The sequence below is a fragment of the Lithobates pipiens genome, unplaced genomic scaffold, assembly GCF_037356315.1.
Source record: "Lithobates pipiens isolate NorthernLeopardFrog02 unplaced genomic scaffold, aLitPip1_a1.2 Scaffold_18, whole genome shotgun sequence".
Classification (NCBI taxonomy): domain Eukaryota; kingdom Metazoa; phylum Chordata; class Amphibia; order Anura; family Ranidae; genus Lithobates; species Lithobates pipiens.
The window spans coordinates 163,212,112-163,225,986 of record NW_027507758.1 but is presented as its reverse complement, the minus strand read 5'-3'; the positions used below and the strand labels follow the sequence as shown (position 1 = coordinate 163,225,986).

Here is a 13,875-nt window from a genome sequence, read left to right as displayed (position 1 = left end):
CAGGTGGTAATAAAGGCTGACAGCCTTCTCCCTACTAAGGAAACTGGGTGCATCTCTTCCCACTAAAGAGGACTTGTCTGCAAGTTTGGTGAATTTTGGGACCCATGGTTTGAAATGAAATTGGACATAATCACAGTAGCATTAGCACAGTAGGGAAAAGCTATATCTCTTGTCAAATGTTTATTTCTCCATTTCCCTTTGGCCCATATTTCCTCATTTCCTTTCTGGTGAAATCATTATCAATAGGACAGAAAGTGAAGCTAAATCTCTCTAAAGCTACCTTTACACTGAGGCACTTTACAGGCGCTATAGTGCTAAAAATAGCACCTGCACAGTGCCTGTAAAGTGCCTTTCCTGTCACTCCAGTGTGAAAGCCAGAGGGCTTTTACACTGGAGCGGTGCGCTGGCAGGATGCTAAAAAAAGTCCTACAAGCAGCATCTTTGAGGCACTTTTGGAGCAGTGTATAGACCGCTCCTAAAGCACCCCTGGCCCATTGAAATCAAGCAGCAGCGCTTCGTCTGAGCTTTTAATCCTTTTTCGGCCACTAGCGGGGGTTAAAAGTGCCCCACTAGCGGCCAAAAAGTGCAGCTAAAACAATGGTAAAGCACTGCTAAAAATAGCGGCACTTTAACCCCCGACGCCCCAGCACCTCAGTGTGAAAGTGTCCTAACACAGCAGTACAACAGTTGTAGCAGTACAAACCCAACAGTAATTCTAATCTTTTTCCAATCTATCCAAAACTAGAAACCATGTTTTTGGAATGAAATATATAACTTTACAGTCAAAAAAGCACACTCGGCACAGACAATTATCATGACACTCATGCATTTGGACCTTTTAGAACAAGCTAAAAAGATGATTCACTTTTTCTTAACCTAAGAGGGTTATTAATGACACCATTCATTTTCAGCCCTCATATCAGCAAGTAGACCTCAGATCACCCTGACCACCACAAGCAGATTTTTCCCAATTCCTTTTGTGTCTAACATTTCCCATAACGTATTGCCTGTTAGAAGGATGCAAACTCAATCCTGATGGTCTGGTGAACCCTTTAAGAAAGCATTTTGTTTTAGCCAGGAGCCAATAATCTTAGCAGTATGTATTTAGTCTACAAGGCGGAAATTTTTGAATGCATAAACTAAATGCATACACAATTGTGTTAGAATTATATAAAGGACAGTGCGGTGCTCCACACTAACAAACTGTGATTGCTGTCTTTTATAAGTAATTAAATCCCCTGTGGCAACCATACAAGACATAGTGGTTTTTATTTATGAACGTGTGTGACATAACTGTCTGCATTACTTCATACTAATAAACTAGATGGAAACCTGCAATAGGTAATGACAGCGGTAGAAAGTATAAATATAAATGTTTGCCATGGGGTAACATAGACAGTTTTTACGTGACGCACTTGGAGGTGGCCCATAGTTATTCATTTGAGATAGAGCAAAGAAAAGTTTTGATCCAAGAAACATGTGATCTTCATACTGCTGTCAGTTTACTAGCATTTAGACAGCAACTAGTTGTTACCAGGCGCACACAATCTTTTCTATTATACGGCAATGCAATTCTTACTGTTTGCTTTGTTTGCTGAACATTGATTGCTACATTCTTCACGGCACCATCAGACAAGTCACAAGCAGTACATAAGAGATCCAAGTACGTGTTGGCCTGCTCCTGTAGAGTCCTGAAATGCTTTGCCTGGATGGACACACATAATGCCATGATAAATTAGTACCTTTAAAATTAACAATATTTCATTAGAGCAATGAATGTTAGTACTGATGCTAGATAGATTGGCAATGAAAATTAATATTAAAATTAAATGCTGCTCAAAATTGGCTTTTTGACTTCTTAACGAACCTGCTTTGTTGCCTCTGCCAGACCGAGAGGAGCTTTGGTGCCAGGTTCTATGTCTTTCTGCACGGAGGCCAGCCAGGCCTGGCACTGCAACACTGTGTCTTGGTGACTGACATGCTTCTGGAGTTCATTCTCCAAACTTAAATAAACCTGCGGTTAAAAATGAAGATTTAAGTGTGCAGCCAGTACTAAACAGATATATTTCTTCAAAAGACAAATAAATTCAAAAAGTAACTTGACATATAACAAATATAGATGGCTAATACATGACATGTGCAAATACAAAGGTTTTACTAGTGTGCTATAAATGCAATTTTTTAACCTTTTTATATTAAAAGGCATGGACTTTACTATATACGGTTGTTAAGCTGTGTCATACACTGGTCCTGATATTACAGATTATTTATTCATAAAATTGAATGATGACTCATTCTTTTACACATATACAGCCAACTGTCAGGCTGCATATGTGTAAAAGTAGGCCCTTATAGCACCACAGCACTGTTCGTTCATTTATAAAAAATAAAAGATCACTCAGAACAACAGCTTTCTGTAATGTATTTGCAGGTGCTTTTACTTTAAACAGGGCATCGGCAGATACTTTACACAGAACTACAGCTCTAAGTGAACTTTTATGCCTTGTACACAGGGTCAGACATTCCGACCACAAAATCCATCTGATTTTTTCCGACGGATTTTGTCCGAAACTGGTGTTGCATACACACGGTCGGGCAAAGTTGTTGGAAAATCTGATCGTTCACAACATGATGACGTTTGTCCGTTATGACGGGACTATGTTCAGGCTGGTAGCCAATAGCTTTGGTCTCATAATTTGATCTGAGCATGCGTGGCACTTTGTCCAATCGGAATTCTCTACAAACGATCGGAAAAAGTCAGATTGGATTTTTTTGTCGGAAAATTTGAAAGTCCGATAGAGCCCACACACGATCGGATATAATGTGATCGGACCTATTCCGTCTGAATTTACGACTGTGTGTACAGGGCATAACTATTATGAATGAACATGCAGCACTGATTGTTCATTGATAATAGTGACAGTACTCAGCTTAAACAGGGGGCAGGACTCTGTGATGGCTGTACTTCCCCCCACAGGAATTCTCATAATTTGGAGTTTAAGGTGGGGGAAGATACAGCCAGCATATAGAGTTGTGTTTTGGGGACAATGGGGCCACCAATAGGAACGGGACCATGTGCTATATTCAATAGGGAGTAAAATATCTTCTAATTCTGCACTCTAAGTAAACACTGTCCCAAAACTACAGCCCCTGTCCCATACCAGCAAAGTGAGGGCAGTTTTAAGGTATGAAGTCAATCTCAACTACTTGTATACACATTGGGTTTACCAATACTTACCCGCTGAACAGTGCTACAAATGGCAGAGTAACTGTCCCTTGTCCCTTGCAAATGGGCATGGATATTTTGCTTGAATTTTCCCTGCAGGTGCTCAGCACAATGAAGAACCAAAGTCTCTCCCTTTAGTTTAAGACTGTTCAGACGTTCTTCAAAACCAGCAATGTCTTCCATCATTGCCTGCAGAAGTATTTGGTACATTATTAAGTTCCTGTTTTTACTGGTTGATTTGCAAAGATGACAAGAGTTATACAATATACACAGTTTAGGCATTAAAATTAATAAAAGTGTAAACTAACAAATTTGTTCTACATTGTTTCACATTTACCCTCAACATGGTAATCATACTATTCATGTTTTTTACAGGCATACCCCACTTTTAAGTACACAATGGGGTTTATTTACTAAAGCTAGAGAGTGCAAAATCAGGCTCACTTCTGCATAGAAATCAATGAGCTTCTAACCCCAGATTGTTCAATTAAGCTTTGGTAATAAAACCTGGAAGCTCATTGGTTTCTATGCAGAAATAAGCCTGATTTTGCACTTTCTAGCTTTAGTAAATAAACCTCATTGTGTACTTTAAACTGGGGTATGACTGTATACAGTATTTACCAGCATTTCTATTTTTGTTACTCACAGACATTTGCTTTTTAATGATGCCTACACACAGGGATGGTTATACTTTCCCAGTTCTAACAGAGAAACCACTGGGGTTGATTTACACTTGAAACAAAGGAAAGATGTGTTCATAACCAGGGGAATTTAAAAAAACAGGATATTGTATTGCACATAATTGGACGACCTAAAGTGAGCACAGCTTAGGAGACCCCGTACTTTTAATATCTGCAACAATCTTTCCAAAAAATAATATCCCCTTGTTTTGTGCATTTTATCTCCCTGTAATTGATGATATTATGGTACTGAATGGGCCTGCAACTCCTGCTGGGCATTTCCATCTTGGATGTGACAGGAGCAGCCCCAGGCAGACTCAGACCTGTCACTCAAATGACACCCTGTCTCACATTTATTGATGTTTTAGGAACTCTGAACAGCCTATCATTTGTCTGATGACAGAAAGGCTGATAATAAGAGATTGCACACAGCAGAGCACTCAATAATGCCAACAGTGACACATCATCCACTTAGAAAATAGTACAATCGACTTCATCTTTATTTACATTTTTGCTCCAACTGGTACTTCTATTTAATTACTTTATGGGTGTATAGATAATAAATTGCTGACCTTGCCTAAAATCCTACCATTTGCTTACAAGTACATGTGCAGGCTCATGTTGCCTGCATACAAAGTAGCATGGGCAGGGGCAGGAGCTGAGGCCTGCACAGACAGAAATTGACATTTCCAAAATGTGATCAGATTCCAACCAAATGTATTTATTCAAAAAAATAAACATGCAAGTGCTTATTAAATGTAAGGTCTGGTGACAGAGGCTCTCCTTTAGAAAAATATTCCCATTCTATCTATGTTCTATACATTTCAAGTAGCCATGTTATTTTCAACACCATAGTCATGTCTAGACAGCACAACAACATGAAAAATGAAACAATTTCACCACAATAAAAAGCTTATGTATAACCTATGATGCAATACCTTGTGGTTTGCCAGCTGTTGAGTAATGGTCTCTAGATTGTTGCTTTCCATTAGATCTGGGGTCACAAGTCTGCTAGACATATGAAGCAGCCACTTCTCCACTTCCTGCAGCTCAGAATTGTAGGCCTCGTGCTCCTTTACTTTTTCTTCCAAATCTACTAAACTTGTCTATTTGCAGGTAAAAAAACAAGATGGAGTGTAGTTAGTTATTTCAGTTCCAGCATTATAAACTCTCACCAGTCACCATGGTAATTACATTTTTAAATAAAACTATTGGATTTTCAGTGGCTTATTTTAGATGCAGTGGCATCCTCACTGATCCTTTTTGCTTCTATATGCTATATCAGCAGATTATGGTTACTGGAAGTGTGCTGTCCATAGATTTCTTAAAACATTACAACATTTTGGGAGGAATTATGCAAACATTAAAATGCCTGGATGGATGGGTGTCTGTCTGGAGCAGTGGTCATTCCTAGGAAGTCCACATTTACATGCAGACTGCCAACACATATGATGCTGAGCCTTCATAATTGAAAGAACTAAAATCCAATAAATGAAACAGACAGGCCAGGGATAGTTAGGCTAAGAAATTAGATGATCTCTATCTGACTTGCTGTAGGTTCTAATGCATAATGTGAGAAGCTCACAGTATGCAGTAAACAATTTAAGTGCAGGGCAACAGCATGTTCAACTGTACAAGGCCAAAGGTAAGGCTAACGTTCATCTTTAGCTCCCAGAGCTTTATTCAGGGATAGGTGTCATGACTAATAACTACACTGGGCAACAACACTGCCTACTTGTTCTGGTTAGATGACTCACAAAGCATGGTAGCCACACTTCTAATTTGTCTTACAATAACTTGCATGTTATTAATTATCATCATCATCGACCATATAAAACATCAGACATCTGCATGTTCATTTAAGCTTTAATATAATTTTCTCTCACCTTTGCCATGTGGCACAGTCCTTGATAGTCTTTTTGCAATTTCTGAATTTTGTCTCCCATAGAAGCATCGTGGGTCATGCTAAACAAAGCTTCTCCTTTTTCAATGACTAGCTTGATAGAAGGCTCATGGGAGAGAACAGTCTGCTGGATAGACTGTATGCACAGAAGCAATTACATTATTAACATTTTGTCTGCAGATTAAGTACAAGCAAACTGTACTTTTTGTATATTATTTAAGACAATGGCAAAGCCTGAAACTCCCATACAGTGGACAATGATCCAGTATCAGGATTCCCAGACCTGGCATTACAGTATTCATGTTGGCTGCTATGAGTAAAGTGAATGGACTCCAACCGGAACACCTATATCAATGTAGCGGTTTATCCAATGATAAGCTAATGTATCTCTGTCAGCTATGCTTGCAAGAGCATGCCCTGCTCTAAAATCTCTCTAGCCTGAGGTTATATTGGATTGGTTGTCCACACATCCAACAGCTTTCTGAGGTCTATGACTTTATTTATAACTTACTTTGTTAAAAGCAGCAATATCTTCAATCTCCTTCCAATTAAATTTGTCGTTTGTGTGTTAATTCAAAGTGATTTGGAACTTACAAACTCAGTTGGGCTTTAAGATTCTGATACATATGGGAATCTGATCTTTCAGTAACACACAGATCCTCACAAATGCTTCTTTTTACCTGTCACACACGTTCATTAATCAGTGGATTTTTTCGTGCTATGAAGCCAAATATAAGAAGAAAAGTTATATCTAACTTATCACTAATGATGCTGCTGAATCCTGTGGTCTTCAAAGAAGACTGGTCATCATGACCCATATATGAAAAATGTACTTTACTTGTACAGCAGATCCAATCTCACGTGTTTGTATGGCAACAAACTTGGATGTGTTTAGCCTGAATATGACAATTCTCCTACCACTGAACAGAAAGTATAGGTTACCTTGTATTTAGCTAGCTGTGCCTTCTTTTCATACAGTTCAGTTTTGGGATCCACATCAGCTTGCAGAACTGACTGATATTCCGCTAGCCATTGGGCTTGCACTTTGTACTTGTCTGAGAATTCTTTAGCCAAATGAAGTCCCTTCTCCAAGGCTGTGTGTTCCTTTCTAATTGAACTTGTCAGGTCCTCCGTGTTCTCCACGTGGCTGTGTATGCCTTTCTCTAGCTGCTCTGCCTCAGCTCCTGCTAAGTAGTTTAGAACTCTTTCTCCTTTCTCGCGAGCTGATTTTAGCAATCGATGACCCATATCCATATCACTTAATAAAAGCTGTAGGGGGAAGAAAATAATTAGCAACATTATAAATCAGAAGAAAATTATTTTAAAAAAATCTACATATGCTTTCCGTGGTCTTCTGTAAAAACATATACACTTGCCAAATACGTAGTTAATGCTCAATTAAAAAAGAAACTAAAACTACTGTAATGCTACTTTTGTCCGATACTTGTGTTACATACACACGGTCGCACAAAGATGTCGGAAAATCCGATCGTTCTGAACGAGGTTATGTCAAACACGTACGTCGGGACTATAAACGGGCCAGTAGCCAATAGCTTTCTTTTCTTAGTTTATTCTGAGCATGCGTGGCACTTTCTCCGTCTGACTTGTCTACACACGATCGGAATTTATGGGATTGGATTTTGTTGTTGGAAAATTTTAGATCCTGCTCTCAAACTTTGTGCATCGGAAAATCCGACAGAAAAAGTCAGATAGAGCCCACACACGATCGGATTTTCCGACAACATAATCCAATCGGACTTTTTCCATTGGAATTTCCGACCGTGTGTACAAGGCATAAGTCTTCCTTAGACCTCTCGACTAATGATCCTCTGTGACATGTATAACTATGTAAGTTTGTATAGCCTACATAATGTATACACAGTGTGTTATCTCTATTTCTTTTCCCTGCCCTGACCTTTAATAACAATAAAAAGTGTTTGGATTAAAAAAAAAAAAAAAAAACTACTGTAAAGTTGTACTGATATTTTTCTGTTTTGTAACTTGGAAAAGACCTTTCCTTTCAGACTGGGATTTAGATAAGAGTATTATAACATATAATAACAGAAGTGAAACAAACCCACTTTTTCATGAAGTATAATGCCCCCACTATATTCACCCATTCAGCAGTGAACAAATGGGCATATTTGCTAGTCAGACAATAGCTTATGGTTCAATTACCTCAAGTTTCTTAATTTTCCTCTCCAGACCTGTCTTATCCATGACTCCCATGTCTGATGTAACATTTTTAAAGTTGTTTTGTGCTTCTCCAAACCAGTCAGTATATGATTTAAGGGAAATGTCCGACTCCTCTATGCTTTTTATTTCCTCCTCAAGCAACTGGGTTTGTTCCTAAAACAAAGAAGGCAAGCAAACAATTAATTATGTTAAATGGTTGACAAAATATTATTATCCTCTGAGAAGCACATACTGTTACATTAGCATGACTCATTCCATCATCAAAATGTTGCTTAATTAAAGTGTTGCCTAGTTGGAAAGAAAAGCAAGGGTCTTGACATCTATGACGTAATTAAGGTCTTGATATCTATGGCTTAGTTACCTGTGTCATAGACTACATTGATGAAATACATAAATAGTAGGCATTGTAGTTGTGCTTTATCAATAAAACAAAAAAATATATATTTTTTTAAAAAGAAAGCATTTACCAAGATGTATAATCGAACAGCTTGATAACGAGATGCGAGCAGGGAGGCGACGCTACTCATTCTGCTGCTACTTCGGCCTTCCTCCAACACTTGCTGAGCCAATGACCCAACCTCTTCAACCTCCTCCTTGTAGACTAACACTTCTTCATGCCACTTCTACAAGATGAAGAAAAGATTTAGATACTTTCCATTATACAAAATTAGAAACATCAGCAATAAAATTATGTTATAGTAAAGTAAAAAACTGTAAGACTGATCATTTGGAGTTTTTCTAAATGTGTGACTTTATAGTAAATATCCATGAAGGAAACAGTGGCCCTAGCGAATGATAAAAGAAAATCACTATACGTTTTGCAGGATACAAAAAAAAAATGATAAAGATTTATAAAGTGGGTAACTTTATCCTTTCTACAGCTTCACACGGTATGGTCTTTAGGATTTTTTTCATGCTTTATATATTTGATGAAAAAGAAAGTGATATAATCTTGACTACTATTAGCAAATTCTTACTCTCAGATTATGATTCCATAACCATAAACACATAAGCACCTTCTAAAACACATAATACAACTAAATACTTTAAGTCTGGTCACTGAAAGAGAAACAATTTTAAACTACCTAACACAAATATTAATCATTTGGAATTATTGTTTCCTTTGGCTTTACCTTCATTTGTTGCAGCTGTATCTCCTTTGTCGCTCTGTCCGACTTGCGTCCTGTTCTAATATTCACTTTTCCCTCCACGGAGGTCAACCACTCATCAGTCTTCTGGAACTTTCTTTCCATCGCTTTCAATTTACTTAGAACAGCATTAATCTGTCCTCTGGTCTCTGCGAGTCTTTGCTGATACACTTGCCAGTCCTGTCGTAATGATTCTAATTCCCTATCTTCAATGTGAGGAATGCCCCATTGTATAACTTCTTCCCGTGTATGCAGTGCAGAGTTTAATAAAGCCTGACCTTCTGCACACCTCATCTGAAGTTCCTGAAAAAAAGAAAATGTAACACATTTGGTATGATGTAAGAACCCACCAAACTCTCTTCAAACTGCACAGTACTGAATATAAAGAAGTTAAACTTGTAAATCTAGAACCCTCACAAACTGGGCTTTGGTATGGTAGGGAGTATTTTAGCTTTGAATCTGTCAGCTGAAATTACTTAATATGCACATTCACAACCTAGTTGCATTTCTATGGTGAAATTACAAGGAACATTGTATATTGTGCTTTTGTTGTACATTACAGGCTGTTCCCAAGCTACGAACATCCGACTTACAAACAACTCATACTTAGAAACAGAGGGAGACAACAGGAAGTGAGAGGAAATCTACCCCTAGGAAGGGAAATTCACTCCTGTAAGTGTTATAATGGGAAAAAGGTGTCTCCGCTGAAGCTTTATCACCAATTCTTTCCACAATAACCCAAAATGTTCTAAATCCTATAGCCACAGGGACAGAAAATCAGGTGAAATCTTCGGAACAGGGGCACAGACAGCAAAACAAATGTTAAGGGGGGGCGTGGCCGGAAGCCGATCGAGATAGACGTACCCGTGTGGAGCTCCGCCGAGGCCCAACGGTATCCGTGCCCATCCTCGCCTGCCGCACGGCTTTGCTGCCTACCGACCCATCCATCCTGCCGGGGGGCCCTCCACGCTCCGGACGGAGCCATTATTTGGGGCAGATTTGCGGCTATAACCGCTCCCGCGGCCGCGGGCAGCGCACCAGGCCGGACACCGCCGCCATCTTGCGGCCTATACCGCTCTGCAGAGCCTCCGGACGGCGGATCCTGAGTCCCATCTCGGCCGGGACCTCCGGAGCGGCACATCGCGGACCCCCGAAGCGTCCTCCACCTACACCGGAGTCCCGCTGGCTGTTATCTGGATCTTGGGGGAGATGCCTGGGATTTCACTGGAGAGGTGAGCTCCGGCGGCCATCTTGCTACACCCACGGCCTTCCGCAGCATAGCTGCTCTCCCTCTCCTGTAACCGGCTTGCTGCATCCCCCTGCAAAGGCATTAACCCCTGCCTCAACAGAGCCTGCCTCCCCCTGAGTGACTGTTTGCCCTCGTCAGCCGTACCCTCTTGCCCTGCAACTGCACTAGGCCTGGTCAGTGGCCATCTTGGTCCACCCATCATCTCCTCCTCTTACCATCTGAGGCCTACACCTGCCTGCTGCCTGCTCTGGTTTCTTTTTTGCCCTGCCTTGTTTCCTCATACAGCCTAGTGGTGCAGTGGTATCTGGACTTCCCACCCCTGTTTGTTAGAGAGTGCTGCAGCCTGCTCTCCAGCATCGGCCCCCCTCCCAGTTGGTCTGTGTTCTCTGATCGACGACGCACTATTTTGGGGTCACATCTCGGGCCCCCCCTGTTTGACAAACATGTGATCGTTCTCCGTGGGCCCTAGCCGCCTTCCAATGCTCCTGTGCAACTCGCAGTCGCTACTTCTCTATGGGAAGCACCCCATGTAACTGAATATATGCCTAGTCCCAACGCCTCATGGTGAAATACGGGCCGAAACGCCTTCCTCAGTCTTTGTTCCCGGATCTGCGGCCCTCACAGACTCTGGATAGATTTCTGAGCAGGCAAGCCTCCCCAGCTCCTTCTCCAGGTTCTTTTACATATGCACAAGTGGCCTCCCAAGTGTCGACGCACGACGTTCCAAGCTCCCAATCGCATAGCCACTCCATTACGATGTCCGCCCCGGTCACAGTTGACGTACTTGATGATAAATTGCGAGCTCTCCTGCAAGATCTAACGAGCAATGTTTCTAAGGAAATGGGTAAACTGGCCCATGAATTACGGGGGGAGCTTGCTCAAATTGGAGAACGGACTGATGTACTGGAAACCAAATTCGATGACCTACTACAGTATGTTCACGCTTTAGAAGAAGACAATGCCGGTCTGAAGCAATCTGTCTCCCAGCTCCAATCCCAACAGGAAGACCTAGAGAATAGGGAACGTCGCCAAAACCTCCGTATTAGAGGCGTCCCTGAGGCCGTCAGTGAGGGAGAGATCAAACCATACCTACTCAGTCTCTTTAATGTTGTCGCCCCTAAAATCCCGGACATAGACTGGAGATTGGATAGGGCTCACAGATCCTTAGCCCCAAAGCCCCCTGCCGGGGCCAACCCAAGAGACATTATCGTACGCTTTCACTACTACGACAGCAAAGAAGCTTTGACCATGGCCACCCGGAACAAATCCCGCTTGGAGTTTAAGGGGGCCAAGATACAAATTTTTAGTGACTTATCCCCTATCACGCTTGCCAAACGTCGTAGTTTTCGCCCTGTGACTGCACATCTGCAGAACCATCAGTTCCCGTATCGCTGGGGATTCCCCTTCCGTCTTTCAGCCACTAAAGATGGGACTCAATACTCCATGAGAGATCTTCAGGAAAGTGAAGCTTTCATACGCAACCTGGGTCTACCACCACTACCAGACGAGGATCCCATGCCGCTTCCGACGACACCTAGACCCTCCTCCGTTCCTGCTCGGATCTGGACCCCTGCACGTCAGAAGTCGCAGAAGCCCTTTTCTACTCCCCAGCGTAACCTACACCCTAGACTCCCCCCTTGATGGTGACTTCCATATGTGTTATTTGGCTGACCTAGGCCTTGGCCCCTATCTCACCATGTTTTCTCCTTACTTAGGGGTGTTTGCAATTTTAGTTACAGGTTATATTTTTTTTTTTTCTACTGCCCCTGTTGTTGGTTGTTGGGACTACAGTACACTGTGCATATTCCCTGTAACTTTTGCTGGAAGGTGGCGGGGTCTCTCCAGATGAGCTGGAACCCCTGATGTGCCTCCTCTTGTTCCGCGGCTACGGCTGTGGACTCCTGGGTGGTTTTTACCCCCCAGGCCTTTTTTCTACTATTAATGTTTTTTTCTCTTTTTCAGGCCTTTTTTTTGGCCTTTTTTTCACTTTTTGTGTGAATTTGATGCTCTTTTTTACGCTATATGGATGCATTGTTATTATATGCTTTCACTTGCTTTTCATTCCTAGGACACACCACGGGTCCCGATATCTTCTTGGTTTGTATGGTTATATCAGTTTTTTACATGTGTTTTATGGGTACTTTAAGCTTCCACTGTTTTTTCTATCATGGCTTTGAGGGTGCTCACTTACAATGTTAAGGGCTTGAACTCGATCCATAAGCGCTGGTTAGCTTTGAAGGAGTTCAAATCCTCAAACGCAGATGTGGTCCTGGTCCAGGAGACTCATTTTCGCCCAGGGGGATCTCTTAAATTTGCAGCTAAACACTTCCCGGTCTCTTTTATGGCCTCTGACCCCTCTGGTAAGGCTGGAGTGGCGATACTGATTAAAAAGACATGCCCGCTACGGGTTAAGTCTTCATTTCTCGACCCGCAGGGTAGATATATTCTTCTGGACTGCGACTACTTATCTCGCTCTCTTTCAATTATTAATGTTTATGCTCCCAACTCTGGCCAGCTTCAATTCCTTACTAAGGTCTTGGACAACCTGGGCGCATTTGCCCAACCATTCATGATCATTGGTGGGGACTTTAATATGGCCATGTCTGCTAGGAAGGATAGACAGACCCTGTTTTCAGACAACCCCTCCTCCAAAACGGAGCGTCAATCTACTGCGTTTCGCAAGCTCATTAGATCTCATAACTTATTAGATATTTGGAGGATTAAACACCCTACGCACCGGCAGTTTTCCTTCTATTCCCCCCCACACAAGATGTACTCCAGATTGGACTACATCTTTGTTACGGCACCTCTTCTAATGTCAGCAGTAGCCTCAGAGTTGAACCCCATAACTTGGTCCGATCATGCATCGGTCCAGCTTGACCTCGCCCTCACCCTCTCCACACCCAGGACCTGCCACTGGAGATTCAATGAGTTTCTCCTCCGCGATCCGTCCACCGAAACTCATTTGTCACAGAGTCTTACCGAATTTTTTCAAATTAACGAAGGGTCTGTGCGGGACGTGTCCACCCTTTGGGAGGCCCACAAGGCCTTTTTCAGAGGATTGTGTATTTCGGCTGGCTCCCGCCTCAAGCGAGACTCAGCTGCGCAGAGACTGGACATTCTTTCGCGACTGCTGAAAGCTGAAGCTCTGCTGGTGTCTTCCCCATCGGTGCCACGGCTTCGCACAGTGACCTCTCTACGTGAACGGTTGAAATCTTTAGATATGCATAAATGTTCTAAAGCTCTACTCTGGGCGAAGCAGAGGTTTTATGAGTTTGCCAACAAGCCTCATAGGATGTTGGTGAACAAGCTAAAACCCCGTCCATTTCATTCCTACCCCGATCTTTTGCTACAGTCAGACGGTACTCCGACTTACTGCCCCTTGAAGATGTCTAAAGTATTTGGTGCTTTCTACCAGAAGTTATATAATTGCCTAGCTTCAGATCCCAACCACGTGTTCTCCCAGGACAGCT

The 13,875-nt window shown here is 42.0% G+C and overlaps 1 protein-coding gene across 15 annotated transcripts in view; it reads right to left on the bottom strand.

The window, feature by feature from the left end:
* Positions 1-13,875, bottom strand: part of SYNE1 (spectrin repeat containing nuclear envelope protein 1) — a 663,643-nt gene that overhangs the window by 242,644 nt on the left and 407,124 nt on the right. For all 15 annotated transcript variants that reach the window (XM_077486324.1, XM_077486337.1, XM_077486323.1 and 12 more), the window contains 9 exons: positions 9,139-9,456; positions 8,473-8,628; positions 7,988-8,158; positions 6,752-7,078; positions 5,793-5,945; positions 4,845-5,012; positions 3,239-3,415; positions 1,868-2,014; positions 1,580-1,705 (listed from right to left, as the gene is read on the bottom strand). In XM_077486324.1, coding sequence (XP_077342450.1) covers positions 1,580-1,705; positions 1,868-2,014; positions 3,239-3,415; positions 4,845-5,012; positions 5,793-5,945; positions 6,752-7,078; positions 7,988-8,158; positions 8,473-8,628; positions 9,139-9,456 — 1,743 coding nt within the window. The remainder of the gene's footprint in view (positions 1-1,579; positions 1,706-1,867; positions 2,015-3,238; positions 3,416-4,844; positions 5,013-5,792; positions 5,946-6,751; positions 7,079-7,987; positions 8,159-8,472; positions 8,629-9,138; positions 9,457-13,875) is intronic.